This window comes from Pelophylax lessonae (assembly GCF_965119305.1).
Source record: "Pelophylax lessonae genome assembly, chromosome: 7".
Lineage (NCBI taxonomy): Eukaryota > Metazoa > Chordata > Amphibia > Anura > Ranidae > Pelophylax > Pelophylax lessonae.
In genome coordinates, this window is record NC_138774.1 from 193,630,575 (window position 1) to 193,656,256 (window position 25,682).

General features: G+C 43.2%; 1 protein-coding gene across 1 annotated transcript in view; it reads right to left on the reverse strand.

The window, feature by feature from the left end:
* GRIPAP1 (GRIP1 associated protein 1) overlaps positions 1–25,682 on the reverse strand; it is a 192,830-nt gene that overhangs the window by 108,641 nt on the left and 58,507 nt on the right. Inside the window, 6 exon segments of the mRNA XM_082262827.1 lie at positions 16,535–16,634; positions 21,380–21,436; positions 21,676–21,771; positions 23,858–23,860; positions 23,862–23,936; positions 24,043–24,156. Coding sequence (XP_082118953.1) covers positions 16,535–16,634; positions 21,380–21,436; positions 21,676–21,771; positions 23,858–23,860; positions 23,862–23,936; positions 24,043–24,156 — 445 coding nt within the window.

Sequence of the window (25,682 nt, forward strand, 5' to 3'; positions counted from 1 at the left end):
AGTTGATTGTAGTTCTCACAGAAACAAATAAAAGAGGAAAACAGCAAAAAAAAAAAAAAAAATTCAGTTAAAAAAGTAGAACTAAAATGAAAAAAAAAAAAAATGCCAGGACCAGAGATGCCAGCAGGGAGTTAAGGTCCTTACTCCTAACTAGGCAGAAATAAACTGAGACCCTAAAGCAGGAAGTGGGAGTATACCACCTGGGACTGCCCCATAGGCGTAGTTAGGCTCTGTTAACTTTGTTAACCCTTTTCCGCCTAGTGTCCTGCTCCTAGGAAGAGCAGCATAACCCATCTGTCAAATGAAGATATGACGCTGCCTGTGACCATCAATGAACAAAAGAGATTCCAGATATATCTCCATCAATAGGGATGGTTATCATGTGAGATCCATGGGATATTAACATTTCATGCTCCATTTCCAAGTGAAAACCCCAAGTGTCATTATGGTTGGAGAGGAAATGGATGTATCCTGGCTTCTGTAACAAACTCTTCTGCAGTTATAGTAATATATTTTGTGGTCTGGATAAACAATTCATCCAGAGGCATTATTAGTGATTCTACTACTGTAGCTCATTATGATGCTTGTGTAATGGCTGCAGTCCACACCACTCCCAGAAAAAGGCAATTGGATACAGAATGTTCTGATTGATAATACGAAGTAGGGGAACATCAGATGGATTGTCATTCATCTGGCTTGTTCATAAAAGTAATGAACATGTTCAATACACAGTTACCCAAAGCAACAAAACTTAAAAAAAAAAAAAATGAATTTGATTGGCTGTTTCACCATATTGAAGAAGCCTCCCTACCTCAGTCACCATTGCCCCCTCTCATCACTAGCAGCACAACACATATTGTTATTAGGGATCGTCCGAATATTGGTGGGACCGATATTCACTTTTTTTGAAGTATCGGTCACAAATGTGCCGATATTGCTTCAAGTGGCTGTACCAGAATAATGCCTGCAGCTACAGGCATCACCTTTGTACCGGCTTTCTTGTAATAACAGCCGATGTGGCTTATCAGCCGCTCGGCTCCTATTACAAGCAGCGGGAGGAGACGCCCACCGCCTTCCGCCGCTTCGCCCGGATTTTCCATCCCACCGGGAGTCCCGAGCGGCCAACCAGCACGTCCGTCGTCTGGCCCGAACACCCGAACAAAGCCAGAATCGGCTCTGATCGGGTCTCCGATGTAAAAACCCGGAAGCGACTTCATGACATCACTTCCAGTTACTTGAGCCTTAAAGGCACAATATTTTTTTACAATTACAGTATTCAAAACAGCCAAACTTGGTGTTTTGAATGCTTTTAAGTGCAGAGGAGGGGTTTGAGGACTTATAGACCCCATATCCCTCCATAAAGAGTACCTGTCACTGCCTATTACTGTCACAAGGGATGTTTACATTCCTTGTGACTGCCATAAAAGTGATAAAACTTTTTTTTAAAGGACAGTGTAAAAAAAACAAAAAACCTTTAAATGTACAGAATATCGGTACGTAATATCGGCTATCTGCCTGAAGGGTGGCCAGAAAATCAATATCGGTATTGGCCCTGAAAAAACTATACCGAACTATCCCTAATTTATATAGTACTTCACCACATATTGCTCTTTGCAGTCCACAGCACTGTATTACTTCAGTTTTTCGCATTAGCATTCCCTCTGCTGTCCCAGCATATATTCTTCTCCCCCGAAACCCTCCCACCGCTGCTCCTCGCATTTCCACCTGTGTTGGAGATAATGTATCTGCAATCGTCTAATGAGATGTCCGGAGTTAATTATTCTCAACGTTTAGAGCGTAATTTGCCAGAAATGCAGCAAATCAATCAGGAAAGAGTTTCCAGCATAGATTAAAGGGAAATTAAATGATTTCTGCAACTAATGGGGCTCTGCAAGAGAAAAACAGAAAAGCAGGAACTGCGAATGGCTGGCGCATCTGAGAAATACAGGCAGTCTATCCTGGTGCTCACACGGTGAGTATGCGATAGAATAGGTGTTAATAGTGTTAGGGGTTGATTAAGGCTGCATTCATACCTGAGCAGGTTGATTTTCAGGAGATTTTATTTGAGCTTTTTTGATAGTTTTTGCAAGTGTATGCAGGCATTTTTAGAAATGTATTACAGGCATTATACATGTGTATTCAAGCTTCGCGCTTTTTGTTTTAACCAATAGAAATCACTAGGGGGAGGAGCTCTGTTAATTTACACTATATTACCAAATGTATTGGGACGCCTGCCTTTACACGCACATGAACTTTAATGGCTTCCCAGTCTTAGTCCATAGGGTTCAATATTGAGTTGGCCCACCCTTTGCAGCTATAGCAGCTTTAATTCTTCTGGGAAGGCTGTCCACAAGGTTAAGAAGTGTGTCTATGGGAATGTTTTGACTATTCTTCCAGACGCCTATATATGAGATTAGGCACTAATATGGACAAGAAGGCCTGGCTCCCAGTCTCCGCTCTAATTCATCCCAAAGGTGTTCGATCAGGTTTAGGTCAGGACTCTGTGCAGGCCAGTCAAGTTCCTCCACCCCAAACTCACTCACCCATGAGTTTATGGACCTTTCTTTGGTGGAGGAGGGGGATAATAGTGTGGGGTTGTTTTTCAGGTATTGGGCTTGGCCCCTTAGTTCCAGTAAAGAGAACTCCTAAAGCATCAGAATACCAAGACATTTTGAACAATTTCATGCTCCAAACTTTGTGGGAACAGTTTGGGAATGGTCCCTTCTTGGTCCAACATGACTGCGCACCAGTGCACAAAGTAAGGTCCATAAAGGTTTGCTGACGCCTTAAGGTTTCCCTTCACTAGAACTAAGGGGCCAAGTCCAACCCTTGAAAAACAACCCCGTGCTATAATCCCCCCTCCACCAAATGATTTGGACCAGTGCACAAAGCAAGGTCCATAAAGACATGGATGAGCGAGTTTGGGCTGGAGGAACTTTACTGGCCTGCACAGAGTCCTGGCCTCAGTCCAATATTACACCTTTGGGTTGTGTTAAAGCTGAAGTTGTGATCCAGGCCTTCCTGCCCACATCAGTGTCTAACCTCACAAATTTGCTTCTAGAAGAATGGTTAAACATACCCATAGACAAATGGTTAAACTTTGTGGACAGCCTTCCCAGAAGAGTTGAAGCTGGTATAGCTGCAAAGGGTGGGCCAACTCAATATCGAACCCTAGGGACTAAGACTGGGATGCCATTAGATTTCATGTATGTGTAAAGCCAGGTGTCCCAATACTTTTGGTAATATAGTGTAAGTTAAAAAATGTTTGAGAAAAAGCTTGAAACAAGCGTTCCCACTACAGTCTATGGCGCTAAAAACACTCAATTCCCCCTGAAAAGCTTGTGTATTTTTTGGAGCGACAGGCATTCAGCTACAAGTGACCAGAAGCTCAGATGTGAACAAGAGCTATTGAATACAACAGGTTTTTGCTTATTGAGCGTTCCTGAGCTTTAAACTACAAAACTCCAAGGTGTGAATGGGACCTAGGGGATTCAATGTTTTATGGGTAAGATGTTAGGGATATGCTTAAAGTGTTACTAAGCCCACAACAGTAAAATCAGTCTGTATATACATTAAAGCATGCTTGTTATACTCACTGTGGAACATAAGGGGTTAATCTACTGCATTGTGTAAAAAGGCTGTTTGATCCTGTCTCCTCTGGTCCTTTTTTCCTTGGGAGGGTGCATGTGATCAGCAAAGAGCCAATCGGCACTGTCGAGGCAGAGGGTCAGGGGTCCTGCATCCTGATAGGACAGTCAGTGTAGAATGAAAACTCCTCCTACAAGCTTTAACCAGACACTCATAGAAGTCACAAGACTGCTATATACTACTAATGAGAAAAGGTATTTAGCAGGTTCTATTTACTAAAATAATTGCATGTCCATGTCTAGTGTACTGTGGGAGACCAGATATAGTGAATGCAGGGTCCTGAGTTTAGCAACACTTTAAGTGCCCACTGTAAAGAAAACTTGTGCATTGCCCACACAATGCAAAGCCAAAGGTTTGTTTTAACCCCTCGGCGCCAGTTCCCACTGGCCCTTTAAGGGGCTCTCTGACACAACCCCACTAGAGAATACACTACTCCTTTGCGCCCTTCCACCTTTCTGATTTAACCACTTTACCACTGGAGGATTTTGCTGTCTTACGTCCAGGCCACTTTTTGCGATTCGGCACTGTGCAAATTTAACTGACAATTGCACGGTCATGCAACGCCGTATCCAAACGACCTCTGCGCTTTTTATTTTTTGCGATATTAATAAAAAAATGCGAAAATTTTGAAAAAATAACAACATTTTTCTACTTTGACAGTTAAAAAATATCCAATATATTCAATTTTTGTCATATATTTAGGCCAAAATGTATTTAGCTACATGTCTTTGACAAAAAAATTCTCAATGAGCATATTTTTAACCGCTTTAAGACCGGAAGACTTTACCGCATTCCTGACCAGGCCATATTTTGCGATTCGGCACTGCGTTAATTTAACGGACAATTGCGCGGTCGTGCGACGCTGTACCCAAATTAAATTTATGTCCTTTTTTCCCCACAAATAGAGCTTTCTTTTGGCGGTATTTGATCACCTGTGCAATTTTTACTTTTTGCGCTATAAACATAAAAAGAGCGACAAATTTGAAAAAATATTTTTTACATTTTTTATATGAAATTCCCCCCCAAAAAAATGTAAAAATCTAAATTTTTTAACATTTTAGGCCAATTTGTTTTCTGCTACATATTTTTGGTAAAAAAAAAAAAAAATCGCAATAAGCCTATTTTGATTGGTTTGCGCAAAAGTTATCGCAGCTACTAACTAAGGGAAATTTATGTCATTTTTATTGTTTTTTTTTTAACTAGTAATAGCGGCGATCTGCGTTTTTTTTGCGGGACTGCGACTTTGCGGCGGACAGATCGGACCCTTGACTGACATTTTTGACACTTTTGGGGGTACCAGTGACATTACTACAGTAATCAGTGCTATAAATATGCACTGTTACTGTAAAAATGACACTGGCAGGGAAGGGGTTAACTTTTATTGGTGATCAAGGGGTTAATGTATGCCTGGTGCTTACTAACGTGTGTGGGGGGAGGGGACTGAGTGACACAGGCACAGATCGCAGGTTCAGCTATGCTGAATCCTGTAATCTGTCCCTGCCTGTCACTTAGGAGATCCGCCCGCTTTGTTTACACAAGCGGGCGGATTTCCACATTCGATCCCCGACGATCGGGGAAGAGCGGCGGTAATCACCGCCTCTCTTCCCCTGGCCCGACTCCCGCTGTGACTGAATACAGCGCGTGCCGCCCACAAGGGGAGGAGTCCAGCGATGTAGGTCTACGTCGCTGGACAATATCGAGCCACTTTGCCGCAGTACGGTCAACGTGACCAGTCGGCAAGTGGTTAAATCACATAATATTTAAACAAGGCTTTTTGCAGGAGTTCGTTAAATTCTATTTTAAATACAATTTGGAATATGACAGCATGAGAGTTTTTATTTTGTGAGATACAAGATGAGAGACAGAAGTGATCAGAGGAAAAAACAGATGTGACAGAAAGTTGGCAAAAAGATGGATATACGGTGATGCAGGCATAATCAAATCAGGATTTTTGGTTTAACGTAAAATTGTTTTCTTGGAGTACATCACAGGACACAGAGGAGGCATGACTAAGCTGCCACCTTCAGGTGAACAGAAAAAGGCATAAATCACTGCCCAGATAAACCCCTCCCCAGCTCAGCTAAGCCTTGGTTTTGCAGCAAGCAAGCAAGCGAGCAAGAGGGGAGTGGTCTCTGTGTCCTGTGATGTACTCAAAGAATAAGACTTTACAGATGAACCAAAAAAAAAACCTAGTTTCTAAATCGTACATCAAAGGACACATCAAAGCCAACAAGCTCAAAGTCCCTAAATTAGATGAGGAAAATCTACACTACACTACAAGACCTTCTGCCCAAATCTGCAGGTGCAAACAAATGAGTAAATGTGTAAAGAGAACACCCTGGGGGCCTAACATAGGCCAAAGAGTAACCACAAATTGATAGTGGCGATTCCCCAGAAAATATTTGAAGCTGGGAAATGGAAATGGGAATGTGCAGGTAGGCATCCTTGATATCCACTGATACCAGGAAGTCTTCTTGATAAAGTGAAACAATACCTGACCAGGAGGACTCCACCCTGAATTTTTGTATGTTCAGGAACTTGGTGACACCCTTGAGATCCAGAATTGACAGACATCTCCATTGGGCTCGGGAACTGTGAACTGACTTTGGAAAAAAAGCCTTGAGGCCTCTCTTTTGCCCGCAAGACTGTGGGCACCTCTTCACCGAGAGGAGACTTTTCCCTCAGAAACTGAAGATTTGGATGTCCAGTTATTTGAAAAGAAATGGGGTGTGGGCTTTTGTTTGTCTGACCTGTCACCATTGCCTCCTTCCTTAAGATGTAAGATTGGGCTTTTCCTCACAGTTACCCTCTGAATAGAAGGGCAGCCTTTCAATTTGCTTTTTGCAGAGAAGTTCTGAAAATCAACACTTGAGCCAAAGGGTTCTTCTCATGTCGATTTACATGATGCCCTCCTGTAAACGCTGCCTTATGAAGTCTTTTAAGGCATCCATCGAGAAACTCACGGCTCTTGGAAAGTCTTCTGGAAGAACTCTGCATCTCCCATGCAGACAAACATGGCCATTGCGTGGGCGTATGCTTAGTACAGCAGTATGAACGAGGCCTAAAGTTTAAAGAATGGGTCTAAGTCAACCCGAAAGCTTACATCTTTAACTCCAGTTAGCCAACAAAGGGCAACAATTAAACTTTCTGCATTGATTGATGGCTAACACAACAAAGTACTCTCACAATCTATGTATTTAAAAGGCCCCCAAAAATATCTATATCTACTTACCAAATACATAGGACAATTCTAAGAGTCCCCGCCATGCAAACAAACTTGCAATTTAATGTCCAATTGCAGGCATATACACACACACTGTACATTCATGTTCATTGATGACTGCAGGCTGCTAACCTCCCAGCAATTGTGTGGTCAGGAACAACATACTAGCTCCATGCTGGGCTCTTTTCTGCACTACATGATCAAAGACTGAGCCACAGTGTTTCCTTATTAGTTCTAGCTCAGTGTATATGTAAAGGTTTCAACTATGGTAGTAGTATATCACATGCAACATGACTGCTTATCCAAGCAGTTTCTTCGGTTCTGAAATGAAGACTTTGTTTAAATAGGCAGCTAAACTTCTCCATGTTATAGAACAAGGTCCAGTTAAATGTGAGTGTAGAGCTTGTATAACAGTGTAAATTTGCTGTCCCCTCAAAATAACTCAACACACAGCCATTAATGTCTAAACCGCTGACAACAAAAGTGAGCACACTGCTAAGGTAAAATGTCCAATTTGGGCCCAGGGTGTCAATATTTTGTGTGGCAACCATTATATTCCAGCACTGCCTTAACCCTCTTGGGCATGGAGTTCACCAGAGCTTCACAGGTTGCCACTGAAGTCCTCTTCCACTCCTCCATGATGACATCACAGAGCTGGTGGATGTTAGAGAACTTGCACTCCTCCACCTTCCGTTTGAGGATGCCCCACAGATGGTCAATAGGGTTTAGGTCTGGAGACATGCTTGGCCAGTCCATCCCCTTTACCCTCACCTTCTTTAGCAAGGCAGTGGTCGTCTTGGAGGTGTGTTTGGGGTCGTTATCATGTTGGAATACTGCCCTGCAGTCTAGTCTCTGAAGAAATGGGATCACGCTCTGCTTCAGTATGTCACAGTACATGTTGGCATTTATGGTTCCCTCAATGAACTGTAGCTCCCCAGTGTCAGCAGCACTCATGCAGCCCCAGACCGCGACACTCCCACCACCACGCTTGACTGTAGGCAAGACACACTTGTCTTTGTACTCTTCACCTGGTTGCCACCACACACGCTTGACACCATCTGAACCAAATAAGTTTATCTTGGCCTCAACAGACCATAGGACATGGTTTCAGTAATCCATGTCCTTAGTCTGCTTGCCTTCAGCAAACTGTTTGCAGGCTTTCTTGTGCATCATCTTTAGAAGAGGCTTCCTTCTGGGATGACATCCATGCAGACCAATTTGATGCAGTGTGCGGCGTTCGGTCTGAGCACTGACAGGCTGACCCCCACCACTTCAACCTCTGCAGCAATGCTGGCAGCACTCATACATCTATTTCCCAAAGACAACCTCTGGATATGACGCTGAGAACGTGCACTCAACTTCATTGGTCGACCATGGCGAGGCCTGTTCTCCTGTTAAACCGCTGTATGGTCTTGGCCACCGTGCTGCAGCTCAGTTCCAGGGTCTTGACAATCTTCTTATAGCCTAGGCCATCTTTATGTAGAGCAACAATTCTTTTTTTCAGATCCTCAGAGTGTGCTTTGCTATGAGGTGCCATGTTGAACTTCCTCTGACCAGTATGAGAGAGTGAGAGCGATAACACCAAATTTAACACACCTGCTCCCCATTCACACCTAAGACCTTGTAACACTAATGAGTCACATGACACCGGGGAGGGAAAATGGCTAATTGGGCCCAATTCTGACATTTTTACTTAAGGGTGTACTCACTTTTGTTGCGAGTGGTTTAGACATTAATGGCTGTGTGTTGAGTTATTTTGAAGGGACAGAAAATTTACAGTGTTATACAAGCTGTACACCCACTACTTTACATTGTAAAAAAGTGTAATTTCTTCAGCGTTGTCACATGAAAAGATATAATAAAATATTTACAAAAATGTGAGGGGTGTACTCACTTTTGTGAGATACTGTACCCTCCCTTTAAGCATCCAGCTATGAAGGTGTTAAACTTATGTCTTTAGTATTAATGAGTAATACTTGAGTCACAGTTGGATGGACTGCTTTAATTTCCCATTGAAAAAGAATTAAAATGCCCCTTGTGTTTCTTCAGCTGTATTAATCCTCCATTTTGTCCATTGTTAAACTAATGGGAATGATGTAGATGCGGCCATTAAGGTAATTGGATTTTTATGTGAGTTTATCAGCTAGGCACTTGACTGTGTTTGCTGTTTATGTGGATGGCAGTGCTATATTCTGTCATCTGGGCAATTCATCTGCCCTGTTCTTCCCCTGCATTCTCTGACACTTTTAATATTCCCAGAGAAGTAATTTGCCATTTACACAGGGCTGGTGAGATATTCCATAGTGATTACCACAGCCAAGAGCACACTCTATAAATTAGTATTCATGTATTAACACATTAAAGTGAATTTGTAGTTATAAAAATTTTAAAAATAAACATTCAACCCCATTTAACCCTGCCCTCCCAATTACAGAGAAACTGCAAATAAAACCACAGACTTTAGATGCTAGTTACTGCATCTTTTTACTTACTGGAGTTTAGGCCTGCAGTCCATCTTTACTGTCCTTGTGCATGTTCCAGGCTCAGCCACCAAGAAAAAAAACTATACTTGCCACATGCACCAAGCTACATACAGATTTATCATTATTCCTTGTGGCAGGGTCTGGTGCTTGCACATTGACTTAGGAGACAAGCTACAGGAGCACAGAGTAAAGCCGGGTTGCCCTGGGTAAGTGAAGTGATGCTCTGGACAGTAAAACTGGGTTCCACTTTTTACAGTTTGCTTCCACCTTTCAGATGATTGTAAAGCAGAACTAAAGTTATGCTGTAACAAATCGCGAGCAGGAAGGATCTTTATTTCAGAAGAGATACGGCACAGCTTAGCTTACAGCCCCGGCACTGTCTCTGTGTGCTGGAATTACAGCTCCTGCACAAGCGCAGGAGTGACGTCATCGCGTTCTGGCTAATGAAGATGGCTGAAGACTGGCACACAGGAGAAGATACTGGCACTGGCGATAAACAGAAACCGTTGAGGGAAAAGGCAAGTCTTGATCCCTTTAGTTCTGCTTTAAAGCAAAATGAAACCTATTGATTTAACTGATGTGCCATGAATGAAAAACTGTCACATTTGGTTGCGCTGTCAACCAAACTGTCAAGCCATTAAAATGTCTGGTGTCATAACTGATTACATGTGCAGCACCATTGCAACTGCAGATCAAGCAAAGGCTAAGAGGGCAGCTTTCTTTGCTGTAAGGATATGAGGGTTTAATTCTACTTTATTTAACGCAAGGAAGGCCAGTAAAATAACTAGCTGTATCCTCATATTGGAGAATATTAACTGTAGGGAGTAACAGGAAGGGAAGCAAGCTAAGCAGGTCAGCCAAAAGTTTCCTGACTGCAGACTTTAACCTCTCCTGCAGTTTCCCTTTGCTTCCCTTAGGGATCAAAAACACACACATCGGTTTGATCTGAGGGAGGATAGAAACTACCCCCAAAGAAACCAAGCGGTTATTAACCACTTAGCCCCGGAAGATTTTACCCCCATTCCGACCAGGGGGTATTTTGCGATTCGGCACTGCGTGACTTTAACGGACAATTGCACGGTCGTGCGACGCTGTACCTAAACAAATTTGGCGTCCTTTTTTTTCCCACAAACAGAGCTTTCTTTTGGTGGTATTTGATCACCTGTGCGATTTTTTGATCACACGCTATAAACAAAAAAAGAGCGTCAATTTTGCAAAAATAGCAATATTTTTCACAATTTTTATATTAAACTCCCCCCCAAAAAAATGTAAAAATCTAAATTTTTTAACATTTTCAGCCAATTTGTTTTATGCTACCTATGCTTGGTAAAAAAAAAAAAATCGCAAAAAGCGTATTTTGATTGGTTTGCGCAAAAGTTATCGCGTTTACTAACAAAGAGAAAGATTTTTGTAATTTTTGTTGTTTTTTTTTTTTAACGCGTAATGGCGGCGATCTGCGATTTTTTTTGCGGTACTGCGACATTGGGGCGGACAGATCGGACCCTTGACTGACATTTTTGACACTTTTGGGGTTACCAGTGACATTTCTACAGTAATCAGTGCTATACATATGCACTGTTACTGTAAAAATACACTGGTAGTGAAGGGGTTAACTTTATTTGGGAGGGAGGGGCTGTGTGTGTCCCTAGGGGCGTGCTTTCTACTGTGATTGGCTGTGGCTTGAGCTGTAAGGACACTGATCAATGGATCTACATAGTAGATCTGTGTGATCAGTGTTTTTACACCGAGGAGAATGACAGGTGGCTTGTTTACACAAGCCGCCTGACTTTCTCCCTCTCCCCCGCCGATCGCCGAGTGACCGGCGGACATCGGGTCCGCCGGTCACACGCGCAGGGGGGGGGGTCCGTGACCACGCGGGATGGCGCCTCCGGGGGCGCGCGCTCGCTCCCTAGACCCTCACAAGCTAGTGACGTAGCCCTACGTCACTTTGCCTGTGAGGGGCTGACTGCCGACGTAGATCGGCGTTAGGCAGTCGGCAAGTGGTTAAAGCAGAAACTAGACTTGCTAGTAGTGAGAAACATACATTTATTGATTAGCAAAAAAGTAAAATGTGATAGCGATCACTATATGCCATGTATACTAGAACAGGTGCCCTTCCCTACCCATAAAATGCACTGTCACCAATAGTACGTCCGGACCACAAAGTAAAACTATGTATACTGCAAAACTGCGCAATATGTTGCTTTAATTCACCTAGGCTGCAAGCGTTAGTAAGATTGCAGTATCTCTGTATACATAGGCCCAGGGGCTCAATGACCAATGGCATTACATCATCTGTCCCTGAAAACTACAATACTCAGGAAGAAGCTTCTTATGCAATAATGCTGGAGGGAATATATCCCTTTGTAAAGTCTTTAGTTGTAGAGTAGAAAAGAAATCCCAGATTATTGCAATTAAGTCACTCAGTAATAAAGTGTTGGAAGCGAGCAGGCTTCCCCCCTCCAGTTGATCCTCTAACTTACTGCTAGATCAGCTGTACAGGATCTTCGGGGCTGCTCCCTGCTCTGGCTTCCATCCAAAATCTATGGAATGAGTGACCAAAAGTGGTGATTCTTTATTGGTCCTGTGCCTGTTGGGAGACTGCAGGTCAGTTCCTTGATAATTCTCTCCTCGGAGTATTGTCCGTATGCCGCGGATGTTCCAAATATACTCCAGGAGTAACGCCGTGCGTGTTTTCCTTCCGGGTTCAGTACAGACAGCTAGCCAGGGGGTTTGTCGATGCAGAGGGTCCAATGATGTAACTGTGACTTCAACATGTTTCGCTACATCATGCGTAGCTTCTTCAGCTTCTTACTGAGTATTGTAGTTTTTTCAGTGACAGATGATTTAATGCCATTGGTCATTGAGCCCCGGGGCCTATGTATACAGCGATATTGCAATCTCACTAATGCTTGTAGCCTAGGTGAATTAAAGCAACATATTGCGCAGTTTTGCAGTATACATAGTTTTACTTTTTGGTCCGGACGTACTATTGGTGACAGTGCATTTTATGGGTAGGGAAGGGCACCTGTTCGAGTATATATGGCACATAGTGGTTGTTATCACATTTTACTTTTTTGCTAATCAAATATATATTTTTCACTACCGGCAAGTCTAGTTTTTGCGTTGATAACTGCTTGGTTTCTCTGGGGGGTATCCTCCCTCGGATCAAACCGATGTGTGTTTTTTGTGCTTGTATTTGGTTTAGAGCAGAACGCCATAAGGTAAAGACACTGGTTTTGTGATTTGATAGCACTTTATTCCCCAATTGTGTTTTGTTTATTCCTTTAGGGATAAAGCTAGCATTAAAGTGAGCATACAGTATTTATTTTTTTGCTTGGATGAAGCACAGGTTCACTTTAAAGATTTTCCTGTTTTCAGGATAAAGATGGAAAGCTGGCCTGCACACATCATATGATGATGGTGATCTCAAACTGAAATTTTGTCCTTTCTGTTTCGGTCAAGCCACCTACACAGTGCTCGACTTGCTCAGTTTTCTTTAACAATACCGGAGAAACCAATTACTTTCAATTGAATTCAGAAGCTAGGCTACATGTGTGCATGCCATAGCCCACGCTGACTTTATGAAGGTGGGCAGTGTTCAGCTGAAGAGTCAAAGCGGTGGTAGCTGCAGATCTGTTAACTGCTGCTGTGCTGCTGTTACAACAGCTAATTACAGGAGGTTTTGAGCAAATAGGGGAGGTAGGTTCTCCACATGGAAAGTCTCTTTCGCTGGTGCTTGTCAATTTCAGAGAGCAACAACCCTACTTCAAGATGCTCCCAGACTGCTATGCTCCTTAGGTCATCCCGAAGAGTCAGAACTCGCACTGCTGTTAGCCACAGCCTCCTTCATTTTGTCATTACTCACAGCTTGCGACCACGAAGAGGATAAGGATTTATACTGGTAAAACCACAATCCCTGCCTAAACTCACTTCAGACTTGTAGCCACAGACTGCTACAGCTATCATTATTAAAAGAATGTTTCCCCAGAAGGGTATTTAAGCGGAACACTCTACACACATAACAGAACATGGCAAGTAGTAACTATTGTTGACAAAAGTCTATTATCTGGCTTTGCACTCTCATAAGGTTAAATTGTTCAAAAAGATTAAAAAAAAAAAAAAGAAAAGAAAATGTGATGTAGTGTTCAAAAATAAGCTCTGCAAGCCATTTAAATCCTGTGATTATTAGGCAGAAAATGTAACATTTTATTAAGCTCCTTTATATATGCCTTCACTTTACTAGGAACTTGCATCCCATGATCGACCTACCTGCCTATAGCTTCTATGGAACGGGGAGATAAAAACATGATTCATACTGGTGCGACATACGCTCCGTCTTTGAGAGCATGTCGCACGATGTGTATAAATCATTTGCATCAGAGACGTCTTAATTGGTACGTCACAAGTTGGTCAGACTTTAAAAAAGGTTTCTTGCGATTCTTGACTATTTGACAATTGACATATTTATGCATTGTTTTTCACTGGCACCATATTGTTACCGGTTAACTTTTCTTTGTTTCCTATACCTGTACCATGTTTTCTTAAAATATAATACAAATTTAAACTTTAAAACAAAAAAAAAGGTTTCTGCACTACTTTGGTCCGACTTTGGTCTGTTTTCAGCCCATTCAATATCATTGGATATCATTGAAGTCAGATCATCATCTTAACTCTGAGAATCTTACAGGGGAAACCCACGCCAACAAAAAAAAACCCCAAGACCATACCAGGCCCTTAACCAAGCACGCAGACCGGCAGGTCAGGAAATAGGGGGGGGGGGCGAGCAAAGAGTCTGGTCTTGGTGGGGGGAAACCCCATGCCATTTATTTTTTAAATTTTGGCGTGGGGCTTCCCCATCAAGATTTATACCAGACTCCAAGAGCCTGGCATTGTCGGATCAAAGTCAGATTCTGTTCATTAAACTTGCATTGGAAGTCGGACACGACTTCAATGTCGGAGCAGTGTGAACCCAGCTATAGTAACAAAGGGAAACAAAATCAAAGAGGTGCACAGGTGGGATTTTCAGCTAATTAGGGTCACAGCAGGCATCTTTTGAAATGCAGTAAGCAGCTATAGAGGCAAACCTTCCCCAAACCATCTCCTGTCTCATAAGACATCCCCTATTCAAATCTATAGTTGTTTAATGCACTGGCACAGTCAGAGTAAGAGCAAGAAACAATGAATGGCTGTAGACAAATCTATAGTTGACATAGAAGAATATGTACGTACACTTTACAAAGTCCATATATTCTCTAAATACCAGAACTGATTACATGATTATAGCAGGGAGGCCAAAATTTAGCTAGATCTCTAGCAAATGAATTGACATTGCTATCTAAAAATCTATAGAACCAAGTAAGGTGTAGAAATACATTTTTACTAAAATTTGTTCAACATGTAGGGTTCACCTGTATGTGATGCTTTACTACCGTTACAAAGATGGGGTTTCAATCAAGTTTATTAGCCCTGTGTGTATTCATTTATATATACGTCCCAGTGTTGTTGTTCTCACTGATTAAAGCAGTTTCACACCTTAAAAAAGTACAGTGATATGGCGTGTTTCTTCCACAAACTTGGAAATGTATGCAACCGAGACCTCTATTAGAATGTCAGAAATAGGTTTTAATGAGGTCCCTTTTCCTGTGTGTCAGGGCTGAGTGCTGGGGAATTCTTTGTAATGAATGCCCCTCCCATATACAAGTCCCTTGCTAGTCATAAATTAATTGAACTGCTTGACATTTAATCCTTGGGAGGTACAGTAGAAAACCTTGCCTCACGCTAATCCTGAGGTCTCATAATGGAAGATTCCTGCACTTACAGAGATTTACTGCCAAACAATTTCCCAGAGTATGTTTGCAGTCTGCCCATGCACCTAAGAAAAGCAGTACGCCTCAACAAAACAAGCTCATAATTGGCCTATAAAAACAGCCCAATGCTTCCCCCTGCAGGGGAAGCCATCAGAAACCAGCAGAAGGTTTGGAACATTCCCTAAACATTTAAAGCTGAACTCCAACCTTACCTGTAGGGAACCCAGACAGAAAGAGCATAGATCCTGAAAGATTGGCACAGTCCATAAAAACCTAAAGCTGAACTCGCCTACAACCTTCCATCTACCACTGTTGTACAGGTTTTCTCTGGTACGGAAATTGCTTACTCTGATTTCATGTAACACTGTAAACTTCTCACAGCATGCATTAACAGCTGCAGCATGTCAGATAAAGCCTGCATCGTTTTCTGCCTGGAGAATGTCCAGCGTCATTGTGCCCTTTCCTCTCCAGTCTTAATGTCCCGGCTCAACCTTTTCAGTTACTGGAATTCAGTTCTTTCAGTCACAGAGGCTCAGTATTTAGGAAGTTATGTACAACACACTGCCAGCTATGATCTGCCAGCATGGCATAGAAAAGCAACATTACCTAATAACTATGGTACTAGGTGTCAAATAAAAGTATGTAATGAAAACAAAGGTTTTACTGTATTTAATCATTTCAATATCATCTTGATGAGGGGGAAAAGAGGAACCAGGGAAGGAGATCCGATTAAACTTCAGCATTAAGCCACATGCTCACTAACAGTCCGAAAGACAAAGACACTGAAGAACTAGCAGAATTTTGGACAGTGTTAGTCAATGACACAAGTTGGATTACTGACAAGGCAACGATTTCTTGCACTGCAATATTTAAAGTCTAAGTTTACCTTTTATGAGAAAAATTAATAATAACTACACATTTTTTGCAGGAAAAAAAATGTGCATTTCATTTTTTTTTTCACAGGAACTTGTAGAGCATTGCACCCATGATCAGTGGATTGTAGGTACAATGCCGGGTTTCTGCACACACGGTCGCAGTACATTAAGAACTACAAGCCGTCTGTAAAATGTGACAGCGGGTGTGGAGAGCAGATCCCTCGCCCACTGTCATGGGGAAGGGGGAGGAGAGTTGGGGCATTGGGCTGTGGGGACAGGTCTGGAGCGATGTGGGTGTAATATGTAACATGCTCCAAAATGTGAATTTATCCTTTAATTAGCTCACATAGACTATTCATATCCTCAATGGCCTAAAATTTATTTTTAATGACTTCTAATCAAAGCTATCTCATTTATATAAAAAGTAAAGGATTTTAGGAAAACTACCTAACAATAAGTGAGGTCTGCATACCTGGGTCCTAAGAAAACACCTACCTGTTCGAGTTTTACTATTGGTAAGAATCTCCTGAAGCCGTTCTTGAAGCTTATCTGCTCGCTTCCTCTCCAGGTGAAGCTGCCGCTTCAGGTCCTTAAGCTATGAGAAACAATACAAAACAATCTGTGTATTGGGGGAGCACAGGTCAATGTGTTGTAATGTCTGTGTATTAGGAAGAATGGAGGTGTCAGTATATCCAAATGTCTGTGCATATAAGAGAGGAGAAGAGGTCAGTGTATTCTGATGTCTATCTATTAGGAGAGGAGAGCTCAGTGTTAAGGTCTGTGTATTAGGAGGAGTGGAGAGGTCAGTGTATCCTGATGTCTGTGTATTAGGAGGAGAGGAGAGGTCAGTGTATCCTGATGTCTGTGTATTAGGAGGAGAGGAGAGGTCAGTGTATCCTGATGTCTGTGTATTAGGAGGAGAGGAGCGGTCAGCGTATCCTGATGTCTGTGTATTAGGAGGAGTGGAGAGGTCAGTGTATCCTGATGTCTGTGTATTAGGGGGAGGGGAGAGCTCAGTATATCCTGATGTCTGTGTATTAGGAGGAGAGGAGAGGTCAGTGTCTCCGGATGTCTGTGTATTAGGAGGAGAGGAGAGCTCAGTGTATCCTGATGTCTGTGTATTAGGAGGAGAGGAGAGGTCAGTGTATCATGATGTCTGTGTATTAGGAGGAGAGGAGAGCTCAGTGTATCCTGAGGTCTGTGTATTAGGAGAGGAGAGCTCAGTGTATCCTGATGTCTGTGTATTAGGAGAGAAGAGATCAGTGTATCCTGATGTCTGTGTATTAGGAGGAGAGGAGAGGTCAGTGTATCCTGATGTCTGTGTATTAGGAGGAGGGGAGAGGTCAGTGTATCCTGATATCTGTGTATTAGGAGGAGGGGAGAGGTCAGTGTATCTATCCTGATGTCTGTGTATTAGGAGGAGAGGAGAGGTCAGTGTATCCTCATGTCTGTGTATTAGGAGAGGAGAGGTCAGTGTATCCTCATGTCTGTGTATTAGGAGAGGAGAGGTCAGTGTATCCTCATGTCTGTGTATTAGGAGAGGAGAGCTCAGTGTATCCTGATGTCTGTGTATTAGAAGGAGAGGAGAGGTCAGTGTATCCTGATGTCTGTGTATTAGGAGGAGTGGAGAGGTCAGTGTATCCTGATGTCTGTGTATTAGGAGGAGAGGAGAGGTCAGTGTATCCTGATGTCTGTGTATTAGGAGAGGAGAGGTCAGTGTATCCTGATGTCTGTGTATTAGGAGGAGAGGAGAGCTCAGTGTATCCTGATGTCTGTGTATTAGGAGGAGAGGAGAGGTCAGTGTATCCTGATGTCTGTGTATTAGGAGGAGGGTAGAGATCAGTGTATCCTCATGTCTGTGTATAAGGAGAGGAGAGGTCAGTGTATCCTCATGTCTGTGTATTAGGAGAGGAGAGGTCAGTGTATCCTGATGTCTGTGTATTAGGAGAGGAGAGCTCAGTGTATCCTGGTGTCTGTGTATTAGGAGGAGAGGAGAGGTCAGTGTATCCTGATGTCTTAGTATTAGGAGAGGAGAGGTCAGTGTAGCCTGATGTCTGTGTATTAGGAGGAGAGGAGAGGTCAGTGTATCCTGATGTCTGTGTATTAGGAGGGGTGGAGAGGTCAGTGTATCCTGATGTCTGTGTATTAGGAGAGGTGGAGAGGTCAGTGTATTCTGATGTCTGTGTATTAGGAGGAGAGGAGCGGTCAGTGTATCCTGATGTCTGTGTATTAGGAGGAGTGGAGAGGTCAGTGTATCCTGATGTCTGTGTATTAGGAGGGGTGGAGAGGTCAGTGTATTCTGATGTCTGTGTATTAGGAGGAGAGGAGCGGTCAGTGTATCCTGATGTCTGTGTATTAGGAGGAGTGGAGAGGTCAGTGTATCCTGATGTCTGTGTATTAGGGGGAGGGGAGAGCTCAGTATATCCTGATGTCTGTGTATTAGGAGGAGAGGAGAGGTCAGTGTCTCCGGATGTCTGTGTATTAGGAGGAGAGGAGAGGTCAGTGTCTCCGGATGTCTGTGTATTAGGAGGAGAGGAGAGCTCAGTGTCTCTGGATGTCTGTGTATTAGGAGGAGAGGAGAGCTCAGTGTATCCTGATGTCTGTGTATTAGGAGGAGAGGAGAGGTCAGTGTATCCTGATGTCTGTGTATTAGGAGAGAAGAGATCAGTGTATCCTGATGTCTGTGTATTAGGAGGAGAGGAGAGGTCAGTGTATCCTGATGTCTGTGTATTAGGGGGAGGGGAGAGGTCAGTGTATCCTGATGTCTGTGTATTAGGAGGAGGGGAGAGGTCAGTGTATCTATCCTGATGTCTGTGTATTAGGAGGAGGGGAGAGGTCAGTGTATCTATCCTGATGTCTGTGTATTAGGAGGAGAGGAGAGGTCAGTGTATCCTGATGTCTGTGTATTAGGAGGAGAGGAGAGATCAGTGTATCCTGATGTCTGTGTATTAGAAAGAGGGAGAGGTCAGTGTATCCTGATGTCTGTGTATTAGGAGGAGAGGTCAGTGTATCCTGATGTCTGTGTATTAGGAGGAGAGGAGAGGTCAGTGTATCCTGATGTCTGTGTATTAGAAAGAGGGAGAGGTCAGTGTATCCTGATGTCTGTGTATTAGGAGGAGAGGAGAGGTCAGTGTATCCTGATGTCTGTGTATTAGGAGGAGAGGAGAGGTCAGTGTATCCTGATGTCTGTGTATTAGGAGGAGAGGAGAGGTCAGTGTCTCCGGATGTCTGTGTATTAGGAGGAGAGGAGAGGTCAGTGTCTCCGGATGTCTGTGTATTAGGAGGAGAGGAGAGCTCAGTGTCTCTGGATGTCTGTGTATTAGGAGGAGAGGAGAGCTCAGTGTATCCTGATGTCTGTGTATTAGGAGAGGAGAGGAGAGGTCAGTGTATCCTGAGGTCTGTGTATGAGGAGGAGAGGAGAGCTCAGTGTATCCTGATGTCTGTGTATTAGGAGAGAAGAGATCAGTGTATCCTGATGTCTGTGTATTAGGAGGAGAGGAGAGGTCAGTGTATCCTGATGTCTGTGTATTAGGAGGAGGGGAGAGGTCAGTGTATCTATCCTGATGTCTGTGTATTAGGAGGAGGGGAGAGGTCAGTGTATCTATCCTGATGTCTGTGTATTAGGAGGAGAGGAGAGGTCAGTGTATCCTGATGTCTGTGTATTAGGAGGAGAGGAGAGATCAGTGTATCCTGATGTCTGTGTATTAGAAAGAGGGAGAGGTCAGTGTATCCTGATGTCTGTGTATTAGGAGGAGAGGTCAGTGTATCCTGATGTCTGTGTATTAGGAGGAGAGGTCAGTGTATCCTGATGTCTGTGTATTAGGAGGAGAGGAGAGGTCAGTGTATCCTGATGTCTGTGTATTAGGAGGAGAGGAGAGGTCAGTGTATCCTGATGTCTGTGTATTAGGAGGAGAGGTCAGTGTATCCTGATGTCTGTGTATTAGGAGGAGAGGTCAGTGTATCCTGATGTCTGTGTATTAGGAGGAGAGGTCAGTGTATCCTGATGTCTGTGTATTAGGAGGAGAGGAGAGGTCAGTGTATCCTGATGTCTGTGTATTAGAAAGAGGGAGAGGTCAGTGTATCCTGATGTCTGTGTATTAGGAGGAGAGGAGAGGTCAGTGTATCCTGATGTCTGTGTATTAGGAGGAGAGGAGAGGTCAGTGTATCCTGATGTCTGTGTATTAGGAGGAGTGGAGAGGAAAGTGTATCCTAATGTCTGTGTATTAGGAGAGGAGAGGTCAGTGTATCCTGATGTCTGTGTATTAGGAGGAGAGGAGAGGTCAGTGTATCCTGATGTCTGTGTATTAGGAGGAGAGGAGAGGACAGTGTATCCTGATGTCTGTGTATTAGGAGGAGAGGAGAGGACAGTGTATCCTGATGTCTGTGTATTAGGAGGAGAAGACAGTGTATCCTGATGTCTGTGTATTAGGAGGAGAGGACAGTGTATCCTGATGTCTGTGTATTAGGAGGAGAGGTCAGTGTATCCTGATGTCTGTGTATTAGGAGGAGAGGACAGTGTATCCTGATGTCTGTCTATTAGGAGGAGAGGTCAGTGTATCCTGATGTCTGTGTATTAGGAGGAGAGGAGAGGTCAGTGTATCCTGATGTCTGTGTATTAGGAGGAGAGGTCAGTGTATCCTGATGTCTGTGCATTAGGAGGAGAGGAGAGGTCAGTGTATCCTGATGTCTGTGTATTAGGAGGAGAGGACAGTGTATCCTGATGTCTGTGTATTAGGAGGAGAGGACAGTGTATCCTGATGTCTGTGTATTAGGAGAGGAGAGGTCAGTGTATCCTGATGTCTGTGTATTAGGAGGAGAGGAGAGGTCAGTGTATCCTGATGTCTGTGTATTAGGAGGAGAGGAGAGCTCAGTGTATCCTGATGTCTGTGTATTAGGGGAGGAGAGGTCAGTGTATCCTGAGGTCTGTGTATTAGGAGGAGAGGAGAGCTCAGTGTATCCTTATGTCTGTGTATTAGGAGGAGAGGAGAGGTCAGTGTATCCTGATGTCTGTGTATTAGGAGGAGAGGAGAGCTCAGTGTATCCTGATGTCTGTGTATTAGGAGGAGAGGAGAGGTCAGTGTATCCTGATGTCTGTGTATTAGGAGGAGAGGAGAGCTCAGTGTATCCTTATGTCTGTGTATTAGGAGGAGAGGAGAGGTCAGTGTATCCTCATGTCTGTGTATTAGGAGGAGAGGAGAGGTCAGTGTATCCTGATGTCTGTGTATTAGGAGGAGAGAACAGTGTATCCTGATGTCTGTGTATTAGGAAGAGGGGAGATCTCAGTGTAACCTGTGATCTAAATATAAGTAGAGCGTGTATTATACAAAGAGCATGACTTACAGCAGCACTTCCTCTCTTCTCTACGATCCTTTGCCCATCTGTTGTATCCTTAACCTCCTAATTAATAAACACAAAAGGTTACTTATCAATAGTATTTTTTAAAGGGAAATGTCACTAAATTGTTTGCAACAAGCCACCTTACAATATTTCTGAAAATATGATGTAATGCAAATCACATAATACAAGTGAAAGCAGCTCTGAAAGGGAGTGGAAGACAAAGCAGAATACAGAAGAGGTATCACAGCACAGTGAGCTCACACTCAGATGGTCATGGGGGATGTGGGAAGATGTCTCACCTGTTTGAGCTGTTCTATTGTCCCATTAAGACTTTCTTTCTCTTTTTCAGATGCCTTGATTTGTTCTATTAGTGAGTCCAGCTCCTTCTGCTTCATCTGAAAGTAATTAAAAACAGCATAAAATTATAATTAAGCACCGTTGCTGCTCCAGTTATGTCAGAAAAAAATCAAATAACTTATAAAGGTCCCTAAAGTTTCCCTAAAGTAAAAGTATACTTTGCCTATGGAGTACAGATAATAAGTTTGTTTAATCAATTGCCTACTGGACACTTTTACCCCCTTTCTGCCCAGGCCAATTTTCACCTTTCAGCAGTTACACTTTGAATAACAATGCAACATTATACCCAAATAAAATGTTATCATTTTTTTTTTTCACACAAATAGAGATTTCTTTTGGTGGTATTTAATCAAAACTGTGTCTTTTACTTTTTGCTACACTCACAAAAAAAAGACAATTTTGAAAAAAAAAATGTTTTCTCCTTGCACTGATGGGCACGGATGAGGCGGCACTGGTGGGTATCGATGAGGCTGCACTGATAGGTGGCACTGGTGGACACTGCTTAGCAGCACTGGTAGGCACTGTTGGGACTGATAACAGAAGGCGGTTATCAGCTTTCTTCTTCTCTCCTCACTGACAGCGTGAGGAGAGAAAAGCCGATAATTGGCTTGTGTTTACATCCTGTGATCAGCGGTCAGTGGCTGACAGCTGATTATGTGGTAAAGGGCCGCTGAAAATTGGCCCTTTACCCCGATCTGTGATCAGCAGAGTCCGAAGGACTTGGCGATCACAGAGCACACCGCAGACCGATCACGGGGGGACTTCCATTTACGCACACCTATTTTTTGGCAGTTTCTCCCATTCTTCTTTGCAGGACTTGTCAAGCTCCATCAGGTTGGATGGGAAGCGTTGGTGCACAGCTATTTTCAGATCTTTCCAGAGATGTTCAATCGGGTTCAAGTCTGGGCCACTCAATGACATTCAAAGAGTTGCCATCTTAGTTGTGTGCTTAGGGTCATCGTCCTGTTTCAAGATGAACCTTAGCCACAGTCTGAGGTCCAAAACGCTCTGGCGCAGGTTTTCATCAAGGATGCCTGTACATCCCCACAGCATGATGCTGCCACCACCATGTGTCACCGTAGGGATGGTATTGGCCAGGTGATGAGTGGTGCCTGGTTTCCTCCAGACATGACGCTTGTCTTTCAGGCCAGAGAGTTTAATCTTTGATTCAACAGACCGGAGAATTTTGTTTCTCATGGTCTGAGAGTTCCTTAGGTGCCTTTTTTGTAAACACTAGGTGGGATGTCATGCGTCTTTTACTGAGGAGTGGCTTCCGTCTGGCCACTCTACCATACAGGCCTTGATGGTGAAGTGCTGCAGAGACCGTTGTTCTTCTAGAACAGTGGTTCTCAACTCCTGTCCTCAGGAACCACTAACAGGCCAGATTTTAAGTATTACCTTAGGGAGATGCAGACTAGAATACTGCAATCACTGAGCAGTAAATTATATCAACTGTGATGTATTTCAGTTATCTTGCAAACCTGGCCTGTTAGTGGGTCCTGAGGACAGGAATTGAGAACTACTGTTCTAGAAGGTTCTCCGCTCTCTACAGAGAAACATTGGAAATCTGTCAGAGTGACCATCCTGTTCTTGGCCACCTCCCTGACTAAGGCCCTTCTTCCCTGACCGCTCGGTTTGGTCGGGCGGGCCGCTCTAGGAAGAGTTCTGGTGTTTCCAACATTTTTCCATTTACAGATGATCGAGGCCACTGTGCTCATCGGAACTTTCAATGCTGCAGAAATTTTTCTGTACCCTTCCCCAAATCCGTGCCTCAATACAATCCTGTCTCAGAGGTCTTCAGACATTTCTTTGGATTTTATGGCTTTGGACTTTTATTTTTAATAAATTTGCAAAGATTTCAAACAAATTTTGTTCATGTTGTCATTATGGGATATTGTTTGTGAAATAATGAATTTAATCAATTTTGAAATAAGGCTGTAGCATAACAAAATGTGGAAAAAGTGAAGCGCTGTGAATACTTTCTGAATGCATTGTAGTTAATGGGAGAGGTGCATGCGAGAGTGACAATCCACTGCAAGTGTATAAAAACTAGTAAAACAAAAAGAAAAAAAAAAAAAAACCCTGCCAATCAGCTGGAAAACATGAGTTTGAATCTTATACTTGCATGCAGATCAGCAGAATGCTCTTCTCTTAGTTTCGCCAAGTCTTCCTTGTGTTGCAGCTGGTTCCTTTCAACAGTTTCCTGTAAGAAGTCCCAAGATTATTCAGAGATTACAGACTGATCCAGATGCAAAGAACTGAATGAAACCAACAGGATTATTGACATTTGAAGCACAAGGATAACTCACTTCTGCCTCCTTTAGTCGACGTTCAAACCATCCTTTGGTGCCCTCTAGTGAATTGATCTGTAAACGCAGCTCCTCTGTAGTCTGCTGTAAGCCTTCCAACTCCCTGCAGCGTGCCTGAGGATACAGAACAGATTATAGCTGCATGCAAAAATCTCTAATAGAAAATTAGAGCCTTTCAGCCAAGGAGAAGTAAACGCACTGCAACAAACCTCATGGGGGGGCAGATAAACAGCATCATAGAGACACTGTCTGATGGTATAACCAGCCTAATTGTCTCTATTACAGCTGCAGTTGCCAAAACAACCTATTAACAGTCTGTCCTTATCAATGTATATATACCCTTCTTTTTTCATTTTAATTGTTTGTGAAAGGATGATGCATCACCCATATTTACTGAACTTACCTATGTTGACAGGCAGGCCCTCTGGGTATGAAAAGCAAAGATATGGGAAGCTATAATGAATTTTCAGTGACACCACAATCAACTATAGTGAAATTTTCGGAAAACAGATTTAGGATGTTAACTTTAAATTTTGCTCTTGACGTTTCCAAAGTTTCATGGTGGATTTGTTGATTTTAAAGTGACTCTAAAAGGTATTTTTAGAAAAGGTTATACTTACCTGCTCTATGTAATGGTTTTGCACAGAGCAGCCCTGATTGTCTTTTTTGGGTCCCCTGCTGAGTGCCCCCAATAGCAAGCCTTTTGCTATAGGGGCACTTAAGCAGGCACGTTTCTGAGCCACGCTCCTGTGAATAGACATTGTCCATTCACAGACCGAGTGTGGCTCGGCCCAGCCCTCTCCTCATTGGCTCGCTGGCTTTGATTGACAGCTGTGTGAGCCAATGAGCAAAGAGACCCGGGAGACACGCTGCTCTCATGAACATCGCTTGATAGAGATGGGGTTCAGGTAGGTATACATGCACAGAATTAAGGTAAAAAACCTTTTGCCTTTAGAACCACTTTCATTCTAGGTTGCTTTTTTAAAAAAAATTAGAGACACCTTACTCAGCACACTGATGATTAAGGACCTACTCGCACTGCCCAGTAGCCCAAACAGCTGTTGCCCACACAGCATTTTAGGCTGCAGATCTATGCAGCAGGGGACGGTGTGATGCACATTTTATTGCATCACAGAGCTCTCTTTTTTTAACAGAACTTTATATGAAGTGTACAGAGTAGCATTACATTCATGTCACTGCACAGCAGCGCGGTGCTCTACATTTGTTGTGCAGTGACATGCAGGAGCATGCAAAGTGGTATGATCTTACACGTTGCATAATATTGCACAGCTCTGGAATGCAATAAAACACTGTGTCTGGTCTGTACAGGACATACAGAAATCTACTGTTTTCTGTGTGTCACTGCAGTTCCCTGCGTTTTCCCTTGAGGAAAAATGCAGGCAACTGCACAATGTGAATGGGCCCTAACTAAGAGTTAAAAATATTGAATTACATGCCAAGCCATCTCCATTTCTTATTTTCAAGCTCTAATATTCTGGCACAGGGAGGAAGAGTAAACCACAATAAGGCTGCATTCACATGTCAGCTTATAATCGCGGGCAGAACCGCCGCGTTTCCGCCCGCGATTCGGAGATTTATTGCAAATCGCGGGACGCTCCAAAGAAGCTCTTGTACTTTTT